Source organism: Anarrhichthys ocellatus, unplaced genomic scaffold (genome assembly GCF_004355925.1).
Source record: "Anarrhichthys ocellatus isolate YVR2014 unplaced genomic scaffold, GSC_Weel_1.0 scaffold38, whole genome shotgun sequence".
Lineage (NCBI taxonomy): Eukaryota > Metazoa > Chordata > Actinopteri > Perciformes > Anarhichadidae > Anarrhichthys > Anarrhichthys ocellatus.
In genome coordinates this window covers 1297091-1315885 of record NW_022280068.1, presented here as the reverse complement: position 1 = coordinate 1315885, position 18795 = coordinate 1297091, and the positions used below count along the sequence as shown (strand labels likewise).

The window sequence follows — 18795 nt, the reverse complement described above, 5'->3', positions numbered from 1 at the left end:
GGGGGGGGGGGGTACTGGCAGTGGCAGAGTTTGAGCTGTAGTTACTGACTGAACATGTTGCTGCTTTGCCATGTTGGTTCTGCTAGTTGTGTTTGTGTTACCTCAATGTCCACCCTTCATGAAAAGCTTGCGTGACAATGCAGTGGCACCGCCTAGTGGTGGAAAATGCATCTGAATCACTGAGAATGTACATTAGTTTACTCATAACACTGATTTCGTTAGTTAATAGTTTTTGTTCATTCATTGTAGTCTGTTTTACGTTGTATGTTGACTACAGCAATGTCTGAAAGAGATCAAAGGTCATACAGTAGCTGATTACTAGATTAAGAACACATTAAGATCATATTTACTGCTGACCAGTAAGGATGATGGTTCATATCTTTGTCTGATATTATAGAACTCTCCTTTTTCTTTCATCTCTCTCTCTGTCATCCAGCTGCCTAACATGTTCGGCAATGTACGATCAACCATCCTCTCCCTGATGATCGGCTCCTATGCTTCTTCAGCCGTCACCTTCCCTGGTGTCAAGGTACACACACACACACACACACACACACACACACACACACACACAGACACAGACACACGCACACACGCACACATACACACACACGTCCTTTTTATCCAACATAATCGTCACAAAAAATACTTATTTAGGATTGTTGTCGCGAACTTGCTTGTGCAGTTTCATCATAAAATATTCAGTCAGCAACATATTTGCCAATTGTGCCTATTACAGTGTTCTATAGTGAAGAATATGATTTTTGTGGAAAATACATGTGATTGCTGAAAGCTGTAGGAAAAGTACAAGAAGAGTTACGGGAACAGAAACAAAGACAGAAAGAAAAGAGAGAAGAAAGATGGAGAAAGAGAGAGAGGATGGGAGGAAGAATGAAAAAGATGAGAACCAAAGGATGATGAATAGATTACTAAAACGTAGGCGGGCAAAGAATGTAGCGATAAAAAAAAGTTGCAGACTGATTGATGATTGGATGTCATGATGTTACTGGGTGAAATTGTTTGGTACTGGCTTACGTACGCACTCGGCATATTTTGTTTTACAGGAAGAAAAGGTCATTGGATTGTGATGTAAAAATATGGAGAAATTGTTATTTAGTAAATTTGTTGAGCACACATTGTTGCTCTACGTGCACAATATGACCGGAGATGTGATCTATATAGCTTCAAAAAAATCATTTTTCATTTCATCTCGACTTCAACATATTTTCCTTCTCCCTCATTCCTCTTCTGCCTGTCTCTCTCTTTACTTGTCTTCCTCCCAAACCCTCCTCTTACCGCTCCAGTTGATTTATGACCTTGGCGTGTCGTTCCGCGTCATCATGTGGGTTTGGTCAGGTATGGCCTGCACAGTCTTCATAAACTGCTTCCTCAACTGGCCTGCTGAATCCTTCCCTGCACCTGAAGACATCAGATACACGTCAGTGCACATCCTGTAGTAACATTATTGTACTTGTCAAAACACACACAATCACAACCTTCACCGGAAAATCCAGTTAGGAGTTTCACCGTGCCACTCCATAACCGCCGTTATTTTAGGTTCTTTATGGGAAGACACATTCAATTATGATTAAAACTAGATTTTTAAGCTGCATTATAACTATTATTTTTGACTACTTGGGGGAAGCGTAGCAAACAGTTCAATATGTGAGCATGTGAAATCCATTCATATCCTATTATGCTGAGTGATCAGAGAAACGTGGCTGACGTGTTTCAAATGAATATCTCTAGATATATATCTCAATTTCCCCCCAGGTACTACTTCGGCTTAGTTAATCTCCTTACTATATTATGCAGTAATGAATTGGCTCCTTGCATAGTGACCAGTTTGGCAGATTGCAGGGAGAGTGCAGAACAGAGACTGAAGACTTGAACAGATTCAGCTGGTCTGTCAGGGCAATGGGAAAACAGTCCAACACTAGAACAAGATAACTAGTCAACTACTGGATAGATTGCCATGAAAACTGATATGACCATTCCCAGTCATCGCAGGATCATTATTATCTACACCAGGAGATAATGAGAGCCGTTGTGTGAGCTATATCTGTCCACAGATAATCTTGCACACTGCTGCACCAAACTGCACATTATTTGGGGTGCTCATTTAGGTCTGCGTGCTCAAGGACCTCTCTGGTGGTTGCAGGGACTCACACGTTCTCAAAGCACCCTTTTTATTGTTTCAGTCTGGCATTTACTGACTGCTGACTCCAAACTCACTACTCTTAAGATTTTGGTAACCCCTTTCCTCCGACACCATCAATCAGGTCAGATTTTCCACTTTCCACACATTTTCCATATTTATTTCCATTTATATTTATTTCTTTAAATGTACGGAACACTTAAATGCTGAGCCATCTACATGTTGGACACTCCACGACTTGAAAGCAGATGTCCAGTAAAGAAATCCTGGATATATCACTCAGCAGGTTCAAATGTTTTTGAGATGGTGCCAGGTGTAAATTACTTCTCATTGGATCACCATTAGGTAAGGGCTGGAGTTATTTTAGATTCTCTATCATACATTCAATCACCTTCTCTTTTCTCAGCAGTAAAAAGGTGAAGCTGAGTGGACTTGTGACCGAGGACAAGATGACTGGGGACAGGTACGTCACCCATGTTGCTGTCATGGAAGACATGATGGGACCTAAGCAGCCAGAACCCGAGCAGACAGACGCTCAAAGCACAACCCAGGGTATGGAACATTCTCATTGACATTAAACTTGTGTTGTATTTATATTTATATATCCATCTTACCAGGATATGTTAACCCATACAGACTGGCAAAAGAGCTAAACAGCTTACAAGGCTCTGCATAAGGATTATACAAATAATGTGTTGTGAGCCTTTCTTTATGCTAAGCTAAGCTAACTGCCTTCACAGAAAGAATGTCATATAATGCTAAACATGTTTAAAGGCTTCAACCCGATCCCTTGGTCAGACCCCTTGGCGTCCCTTTCTAAAGCCCTGGGTAGCCCAACGCGTCAAACTAAGACGCTCCACTCCAGTCGCCGTAAACACAAGGTTCATGTTGTGAATTCAGACAAAAACATTTGCTTAGATTTGGGCAACAAAACCACTTAGTTGGGTTTAGGAAAAAAAGATTGTGGTTTGGATTAAAAATACTACATTTGTAAAGTGAAAATGAAACATTTCCCTATGAACACAAAGACAAAAAACAAATTGTTGGTTTTACAGAAGACACAAACAGCAGTCTCCTGGGTGAAAGTCCTGTGTTTGTTTGACCCACCTACCCTTCCCAGATTGGGTTACATTGTAGTTGCTTTAAAGTCCGTTGTGTTTCATACAGATGCTAAAGGGAGCCTTGTGCCTCAGTATCATATGCCGACAGACGTGGCAAAGCGTTGGTATTTGACGCCCTGAGTTTGAAAACGAGCTGGGAGCTTTCAGTTGGTTGTGAAACAGTCTCAATGTAAAATAATGTAATACTGATGCCTCCATATGACCTACATAAGTAAACGAGACCATCATAGAGAAGATTGGCTTTTTCTATAATTATTCTTAATGCTTGTTTACTGATGACAAGCATTAAGAATAATGCAGGTTCACCAGCAACTCCTTCAGCTCTGACTCCAGTGGAGCCTCCAGCAGCAACCAGCCCGCTGCAGACAGCCGCCTTTAACCTGCAGTCGGAGCCATATATATACAGTATTCAAGAAGCCTAGTAATCAAATAACCTACGAACCAGAAGAAATTCATAAAACATTTAAAGATTACTATAACCTTACTTACAGCCTAAGACTGTCAATGAAGATAACATTAAACAATACTTGTTATCATTTGATCTTTCTTCCATAGGAAAAATATAAAATGACAAATGAACTGCCCCCATCACAAAAAAGAACTGGACATAGCGATTAGTAAATTGAAAACAAATAAATGCCCAGGGAGTGACGGTTTTCCGAATGAATGGTATAAAATCTTTAAAGAAGACCTCGCGCCTGTATTGCTAGAATCCTTAAATTGGACACTCAGCAAAGCCGTGGCACCACCATCATGGAAAGAGGCCGTGATATCAGTCATCCCAAAAGAAGATAAAAATAAAGAATGTTGTGAATGTTATCGTCCAATTTCTATATTGAATGTAGATTATAAACTGTTTAGATCTATAATCTCAAAAATAATTCAACACTTTCTGCTCAAATTAATAAATGAAGATCAGACAGAGTTTATAAAAGGTTGACAAACACAGGATAACATCAGACGAACACTACACATTATAGAACAGGCTAATAAACAACATCTAAGTGCAGCTCTGGTCAGTCTCGATGCGGAAAAGGCATTTGATAGAGTCAGCTGGCCTGTACAGAGTGCTAGAGAGGCTGGGTTTTAATAACCAATTCATTAGGTGCATACAATTTTTATATAGAGACCCAACCGCTAGAATAAAGATCAATGGCCATCTGACAGGTAGTTTTAAGCTGTTTAGAGGCACTCGCCAGGGCTGCTGCCTAAGCCCCTCCCTTTTTGCAATATTCATAGAGCCTCTGGCTCAAGCGATCAGACAAAACAAAGAGCTGAAAGGGATCAATACAGCAAAGGAGGAACATATTACGACTTTTTGAAGATTACATTATTACCTATCTCCAAAATCCCAACTCAACAATTCCCAAACTTATGACAATTTTGGCTGACTACGGTTGGATGTCGGGCTATAAATTGAACATCACAAAAACACAGGTACTCTCTCTTAACTACATACCAAGTAGGCTTACTGTGCTAGTGGACTCAACTTTTGCCAACATGGATGGACAGTATACTTTGGAACTACTCTTGTTTCACAGTGAAACTGGTTCTTTTAATGTAGTGTCAAACTCCCTGAGGCTTCAACGTGCTTTATTAGTCTCATCCATTACATGGGAGTGTTTCAAACTTGTTCCTTGCTCCGCTGGTAGTGAATTCAGTGAATTTGGATACTGATTCAATGAACATTAGGACACTGAACAGCTATCAGTTATCTCCATTTCAATCAGGAGAGACTTCATTAGAATTTAACGGTAATTTGTAATTTATAATTTGAAATTTGAAATGTGCAACGTCTGTGGCGATTGGACTCCATCCTGAAGTAGGATTATAGAGTGGTAGTGATGCTGAGGTCACAGAAGGCAGAATTCCCCTGTAGTCCACTGGTGGTGGTGGTGATGAAGGGAGTTGCTACAACCCGATGATGAATGAGGAGCATGACTGTGATGCTGACTGGAGGGGACTTGGGTGGCGGAGGGTCGCATCCGATTATGCTGAAATGACAACTGACAGCAGCAGAGAGGAGAAAGTTTGACAGCAACGATGTGATTGACTTAAAGAAACTGTGTGCAGAATCTGGTTGGTTACTTAAAAGTGAACGCCCACAGTCAGCTGATAGAGAGATTATGAATGACAAGAAGAGTAAAGAGTCTTCCTGACTGAACATCTGCTTAAGCTTCATGAACCTCTGAAGTTGAGCATGTCATGTAATGCCAACTCCAGGGTTAGGCTAATCAGTGCCATGAGAATTAAAAGAGAAACAGTGTATTCTGGGAATTTTCCATGGAACTGAACTCTCAGTGAATAGTTACAATTTAACTGGAAACTGAGTGACTCCATGAGTGGTCCTCTATACACATTATCTCTCTCTCTTCTTCTTCAGGCTCGCTGCCACTCTGTCATTCTGTGTGCTCTCCCATCTTCCTGTGGAGTATCATCACCATGGCAATGACCCAGCTGAGGCTGATCTTCTTCATGGGTGCCATGAACAAGATGCTGGAGTTCCTGGTCACCCACGGCAACCCTAACCGTAAGAGCGCTAACCTACCTGAATATTTTAAAATAATTGGAATACTACTTTGTTATCATTGAACAAAACAATGACAAGAACATGGACATTGTCTGGTATCACTTGTCAATAATGAAGAAGATAGGTGAAGAATCATTACACACTGACTCAATCATATCTTTATACCACATCACCTGACTTCCTTAGCGGCAGCCCTGCACACCCTAGCTCACGATTACATGGAGTATATACAAAATACAGTGATTTACAATTCATAGGTATGAGTATGAATAGTGATTGAGAAGAGGCTGAGTCACACAAACAGGGCTGAACGCTGACCAGACGCTGTTGTTGTTTCAGACTCAGAAGAGCTGCAGAAGGAGGGGGAGGAACAAGGTAAGAGTTTAGAGGCTCACTGGAGTTCCTACAATGTTTAGACTGATGTTTCTAGTTGTATTTTGTGACTACTTGACGTCTTTAAATGTCCAGAAATGTATTCATATCAGGCCTTTGAGGGAGCAGTTACAATATTGGAAAAAATACATTATTATTGAAACACATGGCAATGATAGTATTAGAATTTACAATAAAGTATTTTAAGTTTACCAGTGTGGGATCCAATAAAAATATTACAACCTTATTGTTGTTATGATACTGTATTCATCAGGTGGACGATAAGCAACATGTGACTGAGGTCATGCCCTCTGCGTACTTGGGCCTTGTGTTACACTGATCCCAGTATGTTTAGACCCAGTGTTTCACCATCTGAACTGTTGAAACATCATTTCGACCTTCGTATCAGGAAAAGAAACCTTCAAACATTTGTGTGTTATGACCTCAGAATTTCTTAAATAAGACAATAAGTAGCCTTCTGTGTGTCACGGCTTCAATCTGTCTTCTCTCCACGTGTTCCTCTGGACTTCACTATATCTCGGCATGTCCTCCTCAGTTGGTTTCTACTCGTCTATCTTTGGTACGATGCAGCTGTTGTGTCTACTGACTTGTCCTTTGATTGGCTACATCATGGACTGGAGGTTGAAGGAGTGTGCAGAGGAAAATGCCAACACACAAACAGAGAAGAGGTATGAAGAGAGTGCAGTGGGTTCTCTTTAGGTTTAGACAGCGTGTTGCTACATTTATAAATTGCTGTACAGCAGTCAGCAACACAGAGGATTGTTTTAATACATTAGTCTTAGAAGGTTTCTCTTAAATGTTGTATGTACATTGAAATAGCTTTGGGTTGCTGCCCATACCGGCCCTGAAGTGATCCTCTCCTTGGCCACACTGTAAAAGACCAAAGAAACAGTTTCATACTCTGCATCCACCCCTCCGCCTCTTTTGACATTTGTCCCGTTCAGCCAATCAGATCCCGCAAAGAGAGACAGAAAGATCCAGAAACTGACGAATGCCATGAGAGCTTTCACCTTCACCAACCTCCTATTGGTCACCTTCGGAATAATTTCCATGTTTGACAACCTGCCTTTACAGGTTAGAAAAATACTGTTTAGGAATACAACCTATTTCACATATTATACTAATACAGAAGCAATGCCTATGACTTTACAGACACACAGATAAACAAACATAAAGTGTCACTTTTGATGATCATTTATTAATCTGCTCTTTGTGTTTCCTCTATTAGTTGGTGTCGTTTGTTCTGCATACCATAGTGAGAGGATTCATCCACTCCTGCTGTGGAGGACTCTATGCTGCTGTGTGAGTACCACCACTGGCATCTTTCTATTAAAAATGAAATGTGAAGAAACCCACAAAGAATTACCCCCCGACTCTGCAATCCCCCTCAGCCATAAACGCTGGTGTGGTGAAACAAAACCTACTCTGGACAGATGCAAACACAATTTTAGTTCCCGTTAAACTGCCTGAGTCTGTATGTGCTGTCAGTTTGAGCAGCTATTTTTGCCAAATTTTACCGCGTTGTCCTGCTGCTTACATATTCGGTAATCCTCTCAGAACCAACTATAAATGTATTGGAGCGAAACGTACAATATTTCCCTCTCCCTGAGGTGTAGAGGAGTAGAAGTATGCAATAGCAAATAAATGGAAGTATGTTCGCTTGAATACAGTACTTGAGTAAATGTACTAAGTTACATTCCACCACTCAGAATTGGTACTTGATCCTCCTGTATTGCTCGGGTTAGACTGTTTTAACTGTGAATTAAGACAATGAAAAGACATTTCTCTTTGATTGTGATGATTTTTATCTCCCACCTTGCTTTAGGTACCCAGCCAACCACTTTGGAACACTGACAGGCATGCAGTCAATGGTCAGTGCTGCTTTCGCCTTGCTTCAACAACCACTGTTCATTCTGATGTTGGGACACCTGAGTGGAGATCCTTACTGGGTAAGGAGCACACACGCACGCGCACACACGCACACACACACACACACGCACACACACACACACACACACACACACACACACACACACACACACACACACACACACACACACACACACACACACACACACACACACACACACACACACACACACACACACACACACACACATACACACACACACACACACACACACATACACACACACACACACACCCCATCAGGATATGAATACATACAACAGGTTTTATAACATGCACTGACATGTCTCTCCTTACAACAGATCAATTTGGTCCTTCTCATCTTCTCGCTGGCTGGCTTCCTGTTGCCAGGCTATCTGTTCTATCACCGTAGAAACCTGATCAGGGCAAAGGCTGAGCGGGATAGGTTGGCTGCCAGCCAAACAATCAAAGAGATTGCTCCTCTAACCCAATCAGACAGTGGGACTGCTAAAAGCCAAGCCAAAGGGCATGCGGCTAATGGATACTCATCAAATGGGCATACTGTTTAAGATGACTGACAGGAGTGAAACGATCGATTGAAATTACAACGTTCAGCAGTTTAATACTCTGAGGATGTAACCTCTCTCTGGGCTGAAAACTATGACATCTAGCTAAATCAAAACAAGACAAATAACATATTGAGCAAAGTCCTCTTCTATCATTCTTTAAAACAAACAAAATACAAGATTATATCCAGCAATAGTGACACATTTTCATAAAGTTTAGGATAGAACAGGAAGTTACATGTGTAACCCTACCGTCAGGCTTCTCATTTAGAAAATGCTCTTTGACTTTTCACTAGATGCCATCATATCATTTAATAATGATATGTAAAGGTGGCTCAGTGGTTAGCACTAAGTGGACTTGTGATGGACTGGGGATTTGCATGCTGAGTAAGTTTCCAGTCCCCTAACCCTTGACCCAAGCATTAAGTGACAAAAGAACATAAAAATGCAAGGACCATAACCTGTTTCTGCACATTTTATCCTGTTGCACACAGTAGCTCTATTAATAAGAGTTTCCAGTCATTTTTCAAAGTGGAACTTAACTTTTTTAATTGTTGAATGTGCTTGAAACTTGCTTGCGTTAAAGGGGAACAACACCCAATTTTTATAATTTATACAAGTTATTTTCTAAGACAGTCAAGACATTAGCAAATATGAGCAACTCTCTCCCAAAAGCCAGAATGCTAAAACTCAAATGTGTGCGTCACCGTGTATAAAGAGTGAAACTGCTCCATGAATTGTGACAATGAACTGAGAGAGACGTTTTAGATGACACTGAGAGCAATTCTTTATTCAGGTGGTGTTCCCCTTTAATAAACATTATTAATATAGAATTCAATAAAGCAGGCGTACACATACTGTATGTTACAGTTATGAGCACTATCTGTCATCTTGACATAGTAAGATCATTTGGACATATTTTTAATGTCTACTTAAAGAATAGCTTCACAACTGATTGAAGTCTGTCTTCAAACAATAGTCTGGTGAACATGTGTACACTGACTTAGGTTTTGCGTGCTGTAATCAATCTTCATGTTCATACTGGCTATTGAAATATCTCTTCCTAATACTTTTTCTATGGAAGTTATGGGGGACAAAATCCACATTCCTTGCTCTGAAGAAAACAGTTCATTTAGTAAAAATGAGGCTTCAGCAGTCTGAGACCAATCAAGTGGATATTTGTACACTTGTTTTATTGTAAAATTCCCACTTTGTGTTGTCCTGAGCTGTTTCCTGTTGAGCTGCAGTGGAGGGAGAGTAACAAAGAGAGGGAATCAATTACTAAACAGATTGTAAATTTGGACAATATTCACAAGACTTGGATTGTTGAAACTTCACATTAGCTTCAAATAAACTTTTTAATACACTCAGTGTTGCATAGAAAGAGGGCTGTGGACATACATTAAAGGTGCATCAGTAAGAGATCTCTTCATGACCAGTGTGAACAGGAGGAATGGTCACAGTAATCAGTGTATGGGCACCTCATTATTATAATTGTGAACCTGCCCTTCAAGGTTAATTAGCTGTAAATGACAAAACGTAATTTGTAATCCTGAAAGAAATGAGACAATTATGGTCGTTACAAGAAATGTTTATCTCAAGATAACGAGATGTTTAAAATGTGACGATGTAAGAAATACATAGATGGAAAGTTGAATTCAGAAATATTGAAACACACTTTTGCTAAATTCTACACACTCAGGGGTTTTGTTTCTACCACGTTACTTGATCCGGTAAGAACAGTAGCTTTGCTCGCTCAATGTTAGCTACTGTTACAAATGTTAGCTAGATATTGTTCTGCCATCACAAAGCCACTTTGCTGACTGGATGACTCTTCTCTAAGTGACAATGATCCTGTAATTGGCGCTTCTTAAGTCCCACCCCTTTTCGCTCTGTGCTCCGGTAACAGTTGAGTGAGCTTTGAATCCGGCAGAACCTCCGTCAACTTTCCTGTTATACTTCACGATGCTACATCTGTTCGTTGGTGCCACATTCTTCACGGACACATTACATTGTACACAGTTACTACGAGGAAATTTCATTTTGTGTTGAATTTGGTGAAAGACAAAAGCCGTAGTGTGTCCGAGCGCCAGTGGCCCTTTAGAAAACCTCTCTGTTCAACCTGCATGATTTTGTCTGATTTGGTTTCTTTCTTTGTACTATACTCTGCTGTGTGCCACCCCAAAGTTATTTTTTGTTATTTATTGTGATATACATGACGTCTTGCATCCCAACGGTAAAAGTCACCCGTGTAAAATGTATCATCATGATAATGGATTTCATTGCATACTATAGGTGTTGCTGTCGACTTCTATATTGCCTGGCGCCCAGAAATCGAATGCACACTGCAGCACCCGGTCACACTGAACTAGCATCAAAGAACTGATATTGATGAGAAATGAAATCTAATTGTTTCATTGCAACATCAGCACGCAGCAGCAAAGCTACGACTCCACCATTTTGGACTGAAGGCGACTACCATATATCGAAGAACAGATAGACGTCCACCTACAGAGTATTCTTTGTCATATATTTAATGTATCTACATAAACGGTTTGTGGTGAAAAGTATAAATATTATAAATATGCATACTATTATAACTATTTATTTATTTAACTTTGCCTCGCCTCCCAGAGAAGCATAAAGGAAAAATCCAGCACTCTTGGGATATTTGAGAACAAACTCAAACTTTTTCATGTCAAGGACCTCCAACATACATGTACAATAGACCACAGACCATGGATGTACATAACAGGTTGTGGCCTTGCTTTGGCCTGTGTGTTAATAAGTTACCTAAAATAAATACTGCGTTAAATTCAGTTTATGTTGTGCTACTCGGCTACTAGTTACATGGCTGACGTTCATACATCCACCACGGTACACACTTTATAATTCAGCCAATATATCCATTATTACAGCCACATACAGCTAGCAAGGAGCCGGCAGGACCGGATAAGTCATATGAGCGTGCACGGAGGCCATTTAAGTGTTCGCACTGAGAAGTTGATGTACCTTAAAAAGAATTATCCCGGGATTTACAGACGTATTTGTATACATTGATGACCGCAGACTCAATGGCGTTTTCAGACCAAAATGGCGGCGCCCTACCACAGTGCCATCTAGCGGTGGTTGTCAAAAAAGCACCAGGGTCTTGTCTCTGCTCCTGGACTCTTTGCCGCCGTCTCCATGTTCCTTTTTTTAAGCCTTTCTGACCTCGCAACAGTAACTAAGGGGGGCGGGACATAGGATCTCACATAGCCTTTATATATGGCAATATATTCAACATTTTAAAAGGTAGTTTCTACTCTTAAAGTAGCTACTATGTGTGCTGAATGTAGCACACATAACATGCAGGTAGTATTGCAATTAATAAGTAAATAATGAGTTCTTTGAAAAGCGCTTCCTAAATAAAATGTATCATTATTTCTGTGTGCCACCTGACATATTGTCAATTTGAGTACATGGTGCCATTAGAACAGTCTTTGGCAGGTTGTTACATTTGTCACGTAGCACACACACCTGTCTCTGTGATATTTGGATTGGATTCTATGAATGTGACTTAAAGGAATACTTCACCCCCATTATAACCATCTGTATATCAATGACTCACCCCGCGTTACCTTGGATTCTTGAAGAAACTTTGTTTTTCCTCTCACGTCTTAACGGTGAACAGAGATTCAAAAAACGGAGAAAAGTCTTGATAAAAAAACAACACACCACTGGTGCAGTAAAATGAAAGTCTAATTTATCCAGACATGTGTCACTACCTCACAAACACCATATTTATGAGGAACCATGGAGGCATGTGAGAAAAATTGTCATTTTGTATTTCTTTCATGAGTTGACTCTATTTGAGAAAAAAAACAATAACTCATTTCATTTTTTTTAAGTTTTAAACCTCAGTATAAAATGACAGACTCAGACAGCTAAAGGATTTTGGTCCCCCCTCCTCCCAACACCCACCTTCTCCTTGCCTGTGCAGGCACAGTTAAGGAGTTCATATAAGAAGAGTTAAGTGTGATAGAGAGAATAAATATACTGTTGCTTTAAAGAAGCTCTTGAATGTTACAAAGCCAGCAAACCGTGAAGAAAGAGGATTTGAAACTGTTTTGCTGTGAATGCCTTCAGGCTGAGAGCACAACATGGCTTCCAGTAAAATCTGTGAATAGAAAGCTTGGACAGTGTTGATACAAGAAATGTGACAATTGTTTAATGATGAACTTTAATGAGTGATTACATAATGATATGTAAAATAGTTCAAGTTTCTATGTGTGACATACTGTGCATGCTTTGGAAGAGCTGATGTTGAAGGGCCTTCATTTAAAGGAGCACACACACAAATAAAGAAAGTGCCTTGTTGAAAAATGACATGCTGCTCATCTGAAAGCTGTATATTATAGCAGACTAGACAGAATATACAGCACCTTAAAATCGAATGCAATCCAATACAGACACATTGGCCTCTCAAATTATTCTGCAGGGAATTGACATTGTAGGCTTCAGAGAGGTAGTATTTATTGTATGGCAACACAATGTACAGGTGCTGCTTGTATTGTGTCCACCTACTGAGTGTTATTATTTCATTGTTTATCAGTGGTAACCAAGTTGATTCTGGTCACAGAGCAGAATAATTATTTATTTTAATGATAAAGAGGGAGCTTTATTATTTAAAAAAATCATATTATCAAAATCAAACGAATGAATTAAAAGATGTTTATCATCTTAAGACCAAGGCAGAATATAATTAAGAATAATTGTCCAGCGTAAATAACTTTTTGTTCTATTTTGGGGGATTTCTGACTTGATATGCAATGTTGCTTTGTTTTGTTGTGGGGAAATGTAAAGAATTAAAAATCATTAAAAAGGTAAATTAAACTGTGTTTCTGTTCCGAGCTTCCCAGAAACACGACTGCCATGACATAGTTGTTTTACACGTCCAAGTCACATCTACTCAGAAATACACTCTGGTTCACAGGAAAAAACACCAGGAGCAGACTTTACCTTTAGTCAAGGTGGGCAATGGGCCTGCTAAAGATCCATTATGATGTTTAGATATGAAAAATATTGAATTATGTTACTATTCTTAGTCACTGTATACCCCGAAATAACTTACAAAAGGCCCCAAAGTACTTGGAAAATATGCAACTCAGCTATATGCTACTTACTGTGTACACTGTAGTACTACATTTACCTGACAGATACATTTTAATGATTACATTTCAGATTTGAGTCTCAAAATATTATTTATTAAACTATCCAGCATCATATTATAACTGAAAGCTCCACCTTAAACAGACATTAAACTATTCTAAGTACATTGTGTAGATAATGCCTTCTCTTTCACTCGAAAGAATGTTTTGAGTACATCTTCTTGTACTGCCAATACCAGCATTCCCAGATAGAGAAAGGGTGAAAGGTTAAGTAAGCGAGCGTACACTTATCAGAAGTATTACTTTCCAAATTAGCACATTACTTGCTCTGACATAACCGCTGTGGTTATAAAGCACTATGTGGTCATTCATCCAGCCTATTGCAGACTTTTTACTGTTCTTTTTTTCACAATAAATATAATTATTAATATTTGAGTATATTTATTTAATTGCAAATGTTCGCTGGTATAGCGCCACCATCTGGCCAAATCCACCACATTCCACAAAGCACTCCCTTGGGTCCCCAGCAGTAAAGTAGATTGGAGGAACGGTTCTCAAGGAACACACAGACAGAAAGACAACTAAACAGATTCCTCGTTTTATAGTTAGATAATGCCGAAATATGAGTACTAAATTGTGGAGATCAAGTCTGCTCACAAAATTCACTTGGTATGGAATTCATGAATCTTATAGATTCTTTGTGTCACGTGGCCTTCTCATCAGCATCGCAGCACACTTGATCTAGTTTTGACACAAGGCACTTCCCACTTTGAAATCTGGTTTGAATCACATTTCAAATCCCCTCCAAATGTGGTTTGAATCTGATCACATTTCATGTAGGTTTTTAGTGGCCAGACTTCCTAAAATCAATCTGGATACAATGTGGATATGCCAAAATGGGATTTTAGTCGGCAGTCTTAAAGGCCTGGATATGATGAAACAAAACAAAGTCATAGACAGAGACAATAGTTGTAGCTTCAAGAAGAAAGACACAAACACACCACTTATTTCAAACTATGTTCATGCCAGATACAGTAGTGGAATAATTAAATGTATCAGCCATGAATCTAGAAGTATTAATTTGAGTTGTAGAAGATCCTATTGGAAATGAGTGGATGGGATTTTGTTCCGAGAGTTTTTTGTTTGTTTTTTAATTTAGGCATGGGTACACAGTCAGACCTCTTCAATATGTGTAATTTACACAGCTGGGACAGTGTGGGTACCTTCACTTATTATTTATCTCTACCATAAACTAATAGCATCTAAAATCCAGAAGAAAGCAGGAAACTTAAGATCGATTCAGCCAGACAAACCCTGTTTTTTTCCTGATAATGCAACACCTTGAATAGCAAATCCATGCTGACATGGGCAGAAAGAAAGCTCGTAAACGTGCAGCGCTAACGATTGACGTTAACTGAGGTTTAATCGCATTTCAATATGATGCGTTCAAACTTGATTCAGTGAAAGTGAGCATTAGGCGAAGATTAATGGTTAGCATGTTCAAATTTTATCTTATAAAATTAAATTTTCGTGAGTTACCTGCAGGTGTTTGAAAGAAATCTTTTCACAACTATATTAAATAGATATTAGAGAAGGACTTCTGAACACCATCTCATAGGAATCGTCACAATTTCAATTCTAAATTGAAAATCGATCGAGTTGAGCTATTGATTTCCAGTATTTCTTTCTCTCCACCCCTCCTTGTGAGAAAAAAAAAAAGAAACACTTCAACTCCATAGAAAACACAGTGTAGCTTAGCGGTAGCCTGCCTTTCAGCTGCACTTTCAGCTGCACTTTCAGAGACGACATGGTCACTGACGTCTGAGAAAACACGAGAACATCGGAACTGTAAAATCCTCCTGCTTCCCTGAAGTCACTACAGTTTGTTGGCTGTGTAAGATTTACAAACTGCAGCAACCAGTGCAGCTCCCCCAGCAAAGAAAACAGCACTCAGGAACTGTTTGGCCGCTTGTCTACTCGGCTTTGTACCGCAAAACATGTAAGTGCCAACTGAGACTTCACGGTGCACCTTGAGGTGTACCTCGTAAACCCGTACAAACTCAAGCTGTTGTTGTAAAGTACCCTCCAGCCATCTAGTGGATATTTTGTTGTTGTTGTTTGTTTCCTAGTGACTGGTGTAATAAGGTATTGTTATCACATATTAAATAAATTATTTAATAGAGAACCAGATGTATTTTCATACTAATAATTGTACCATATGTGTCATACTGAACACTGACAGAATGAGTCCACAAGCACCTAGACAGAAACTGTTACAAATATTTATGTCAAGATGAAAATATGAGATATTTCCATGTGTTTCACTTTGACCACCAGTGGGTGAATCTTGATAATGTTGAATAAAGTGTTTTCAAACAAGCCAAGAAAGTGTCAAGACAAAAAAGCAATCATGTATAGTTTATACTATACCCTCCCTCCATCCCCGTGTTTCCATGATTTAATGCACGCATAAAGCCTTCAGTATTCAGTTATACCACAGCAGGGCTGGGCGGTATACCGGTTTTAATTTCCCATACAATATGAATTTTTCATATACCGTCACACAGCCGAGGCAACTTCTGTCGAGGCAACTTCTGTTGCTCTTCAACAGGCAGCAAAATATATTGTTTGCTGCTGAGAGTAATGCGGTTGGAGCTAGTTGTCGTAATTGTCTTAATGTATTGAGAGGGAACCCTAGTCATGGTCATAACTTTATAACAACAATTAACAACCCACAACTAACGCTCTTTAACAGGGTAAAACACCACACATAACAGTTTGTGACACATAAACAATTTGTAACACTAATAATTTATAAAATTTCCCTGCCGAACTGCATGCTGGGTAAAGCTCACTAACAACAGTCTGCTAACAGCTGGGAGAGGCTCTGTCGCGCCAGTAACGTTACATTAAAGAACAGAAAAGAGCGATGCAGGATGAACAAAGACTGAACAACAAAAGGTATTTTGGTCAGACACATATGCAATGCTAATTACCATAATATGTGTTGTATTTGTTATAAATGTACGTTGGTACATACAGGGTGATAAGAAGCTGTACATGGAGGGACTTAGGACCCAGGGGAATGTAGGTGAAGGAAACAGGAAGTGACTGAACGGAAGACACGCCACACAAAACAGCTGTTCACCGCTTGCTGGCCGGTTGACCAGCAGGTTCTTTTCGGCGTTAATTAATTAATACTTTAACGCGGAAAAAGAAATACCGTGATATACCGTGAAACCGCCAGAATCTTACAAAATACCGTGATATGCATTTTTGGTCATACCGCCCAGCCCTATACCACAGTATAAGTTGCTACTCTTAAAACACTGTCCACGAAGGTCATGAGCTAGGTCTTTTTTGGGTGTCCTAATGCTCAAATTGGTCATAAAAGTCTCTGGAAAATGTCCAGAATGCACTGTAAAAAAAACTAGGAGCAAGGCCTGATCATAGGATCCACTTTAATGTCTCAGTCTGATTGAGCCTGTGGCACCTACCCGTTCTCACTCCCAACTCGTCAGACAGAGTGGGTGCTTGCAGGGCCCCTCTGTGTCTGATACCAACATACTGAGTATGTTGCTGGATGGTACACAGAGCGTCATAGTTTGAGGTGTAGGGCCTCTGACTAAGCATATTTGTCGAGTTGGGAGTGAGAATGTGTTGGCCACTCTGAGCACTGAAGCCTTCACATCACCTTTTCTCAGGATTTCATAATCGGTCTCCAATGTGCCCAAACATACTAAAAGTAAAAAGGATTTCCTCAAAGAAATCGTTTTGTTTTGCACTGGAGTCGGATGAAAAGACAGATATCATATAGTGCAGAGTTGCAGTCGGGCAAGGACGTGTTTATCTTAGCTGACAGAGAGGAAACCTTGATGAGGAATAAAGAGAGGAGAGACACAACACATCTTACAGCCATGCAATACAGAGCTATGATTCAATTCAGGACATGATGATTGGAAGTCTTCTCAGAAAGTTTGTGACTTTTATAGAAGCTTGTTTTTTATTTCCTTTCCATCACCATATCTGTGCATACAGTTTGGTGTGCAGCCTGTCAGTCATCATAGCTATAAAATGAAAGGATCAAATGTTTTACTGGAAGCTATGCACTGTGTAAATCTTTAACTTCTATTTGCCTCCACACGGTCTGTTATCTCCTCTTCCTTCAGCACTCTGCCCTGCTTTTCCTGACAGTCCAATTACCTAACTATCATAAATCTGAATCTGAACCAGGAAACATTATATTGTACCTTTTTCTTTTATCTCACTATTTACAAATTCCCCCCTGGGGATGAATAAAGTATACATCTATCTATCTATCTATCTATCTCTCTCTCTCTCTCTCTCTCTGATAACTCCGCTTAATTGCTAAAAATGTAACTTGATGAAATACATTCCTCTTCTCCTACCCCAGAAACTACTGCACCAAACTTCCCTTAAAAACCTTGCAAATTTAAGTATGAGACATTTGCCCAAGCTCAAGCTGAACACGGCTCTCTGAGAAAAGGCGACCCTCACACTCGTTAAAGACACCTGTAACACGCTCACAGAGAGCGAGTACGACTGTTCTTCATCCTCCTCGTCCTCACTAGAAATCTTCTGATGCCTGTGCATGCATTCTAATTATTTTTCTCTTCTTTCAAAGTGTTCGTTTGTTTTGTTTTTGTCTTAGAATACATTTATTTTTTGTTTAAATAGGGAACGTCTCTGAATAAGCCTTACAGGCTTCCTTCCTCTCCCGTACTGAAATCACTGCACTTCCTACTGTATGTTTTTTGTATCCAAATAATTGTGCAAATAAACTAAACTAAGCTTTAAGATTTCGGGGCAAGTATAATTTTAAATATGCTTATTGGCAAACGTATGACACTTCTTTATTATTCATATAGACACTTCTTTTTATTAGTTATTTTTTATCTTTCTTTTATTACTGCTATTTATCTGTAAGTCGTGTGTGTGTGTGTGTGTGTGTGTGTGTGTGTGTGTG

The 18795-nt window shown here is 39.6% G+C and overlaps 1 protein-coding gene across 5 annotated transcripts in view; it reads left to right on the top strand.

The window, feature by feature from the left end:
• The window catches only part of slc43a1b (solute carrier family 43 member 1b), a 29111-nt gene extending 15471 nt beyond the window's left edge, over window positions 1-13640 (top strand). For 4 of the 5 annotated variants that reach the window (XM_031867165.1, XM_031867163.1, XM_031867164.1 and 1 more), the window contains 10 exons: window positions 437-529; window positions 1305-1438; window positions 2565-2710; window positions 5663-5809; window positions 6149-6184; window positions 6738-6870; window positions 7147-7276; window positions 7431-7504; window positions 8028-8151; window positions 8434-13640. In XM_031867165.1, coding sequence (XP_031723025.1) covers window positions 437-529; window positions 1305-1438; window positions 2565-2710; window positions 5663-5809; window positions 6149-6184; window positions 6738-6870; window positions 7147-7276; window positions 7431-7504; window positions 8028-8151; window positions 8434-8661 — 1245 coding nt within the window. In that variant the 3' untranslated portion in view covers window positions 8662-13640. The remainder of the gene's footprint in view (window positions 1-436; window positions 530-1304; window positions 1439-2564; window positions 2711-5662; window positions 5810-6148; window positions 6185-6737; window positions 6871-7146; window positions 7277-7430; window positions 7505-8027; window positions 8152-8433) is intronic. The other variant, XM_031867162.1, reaches the window with a different exon arrangement.
• The last annotated feature ends 5155 nt before the right edge of the window (window positions 13641-18795 follow it).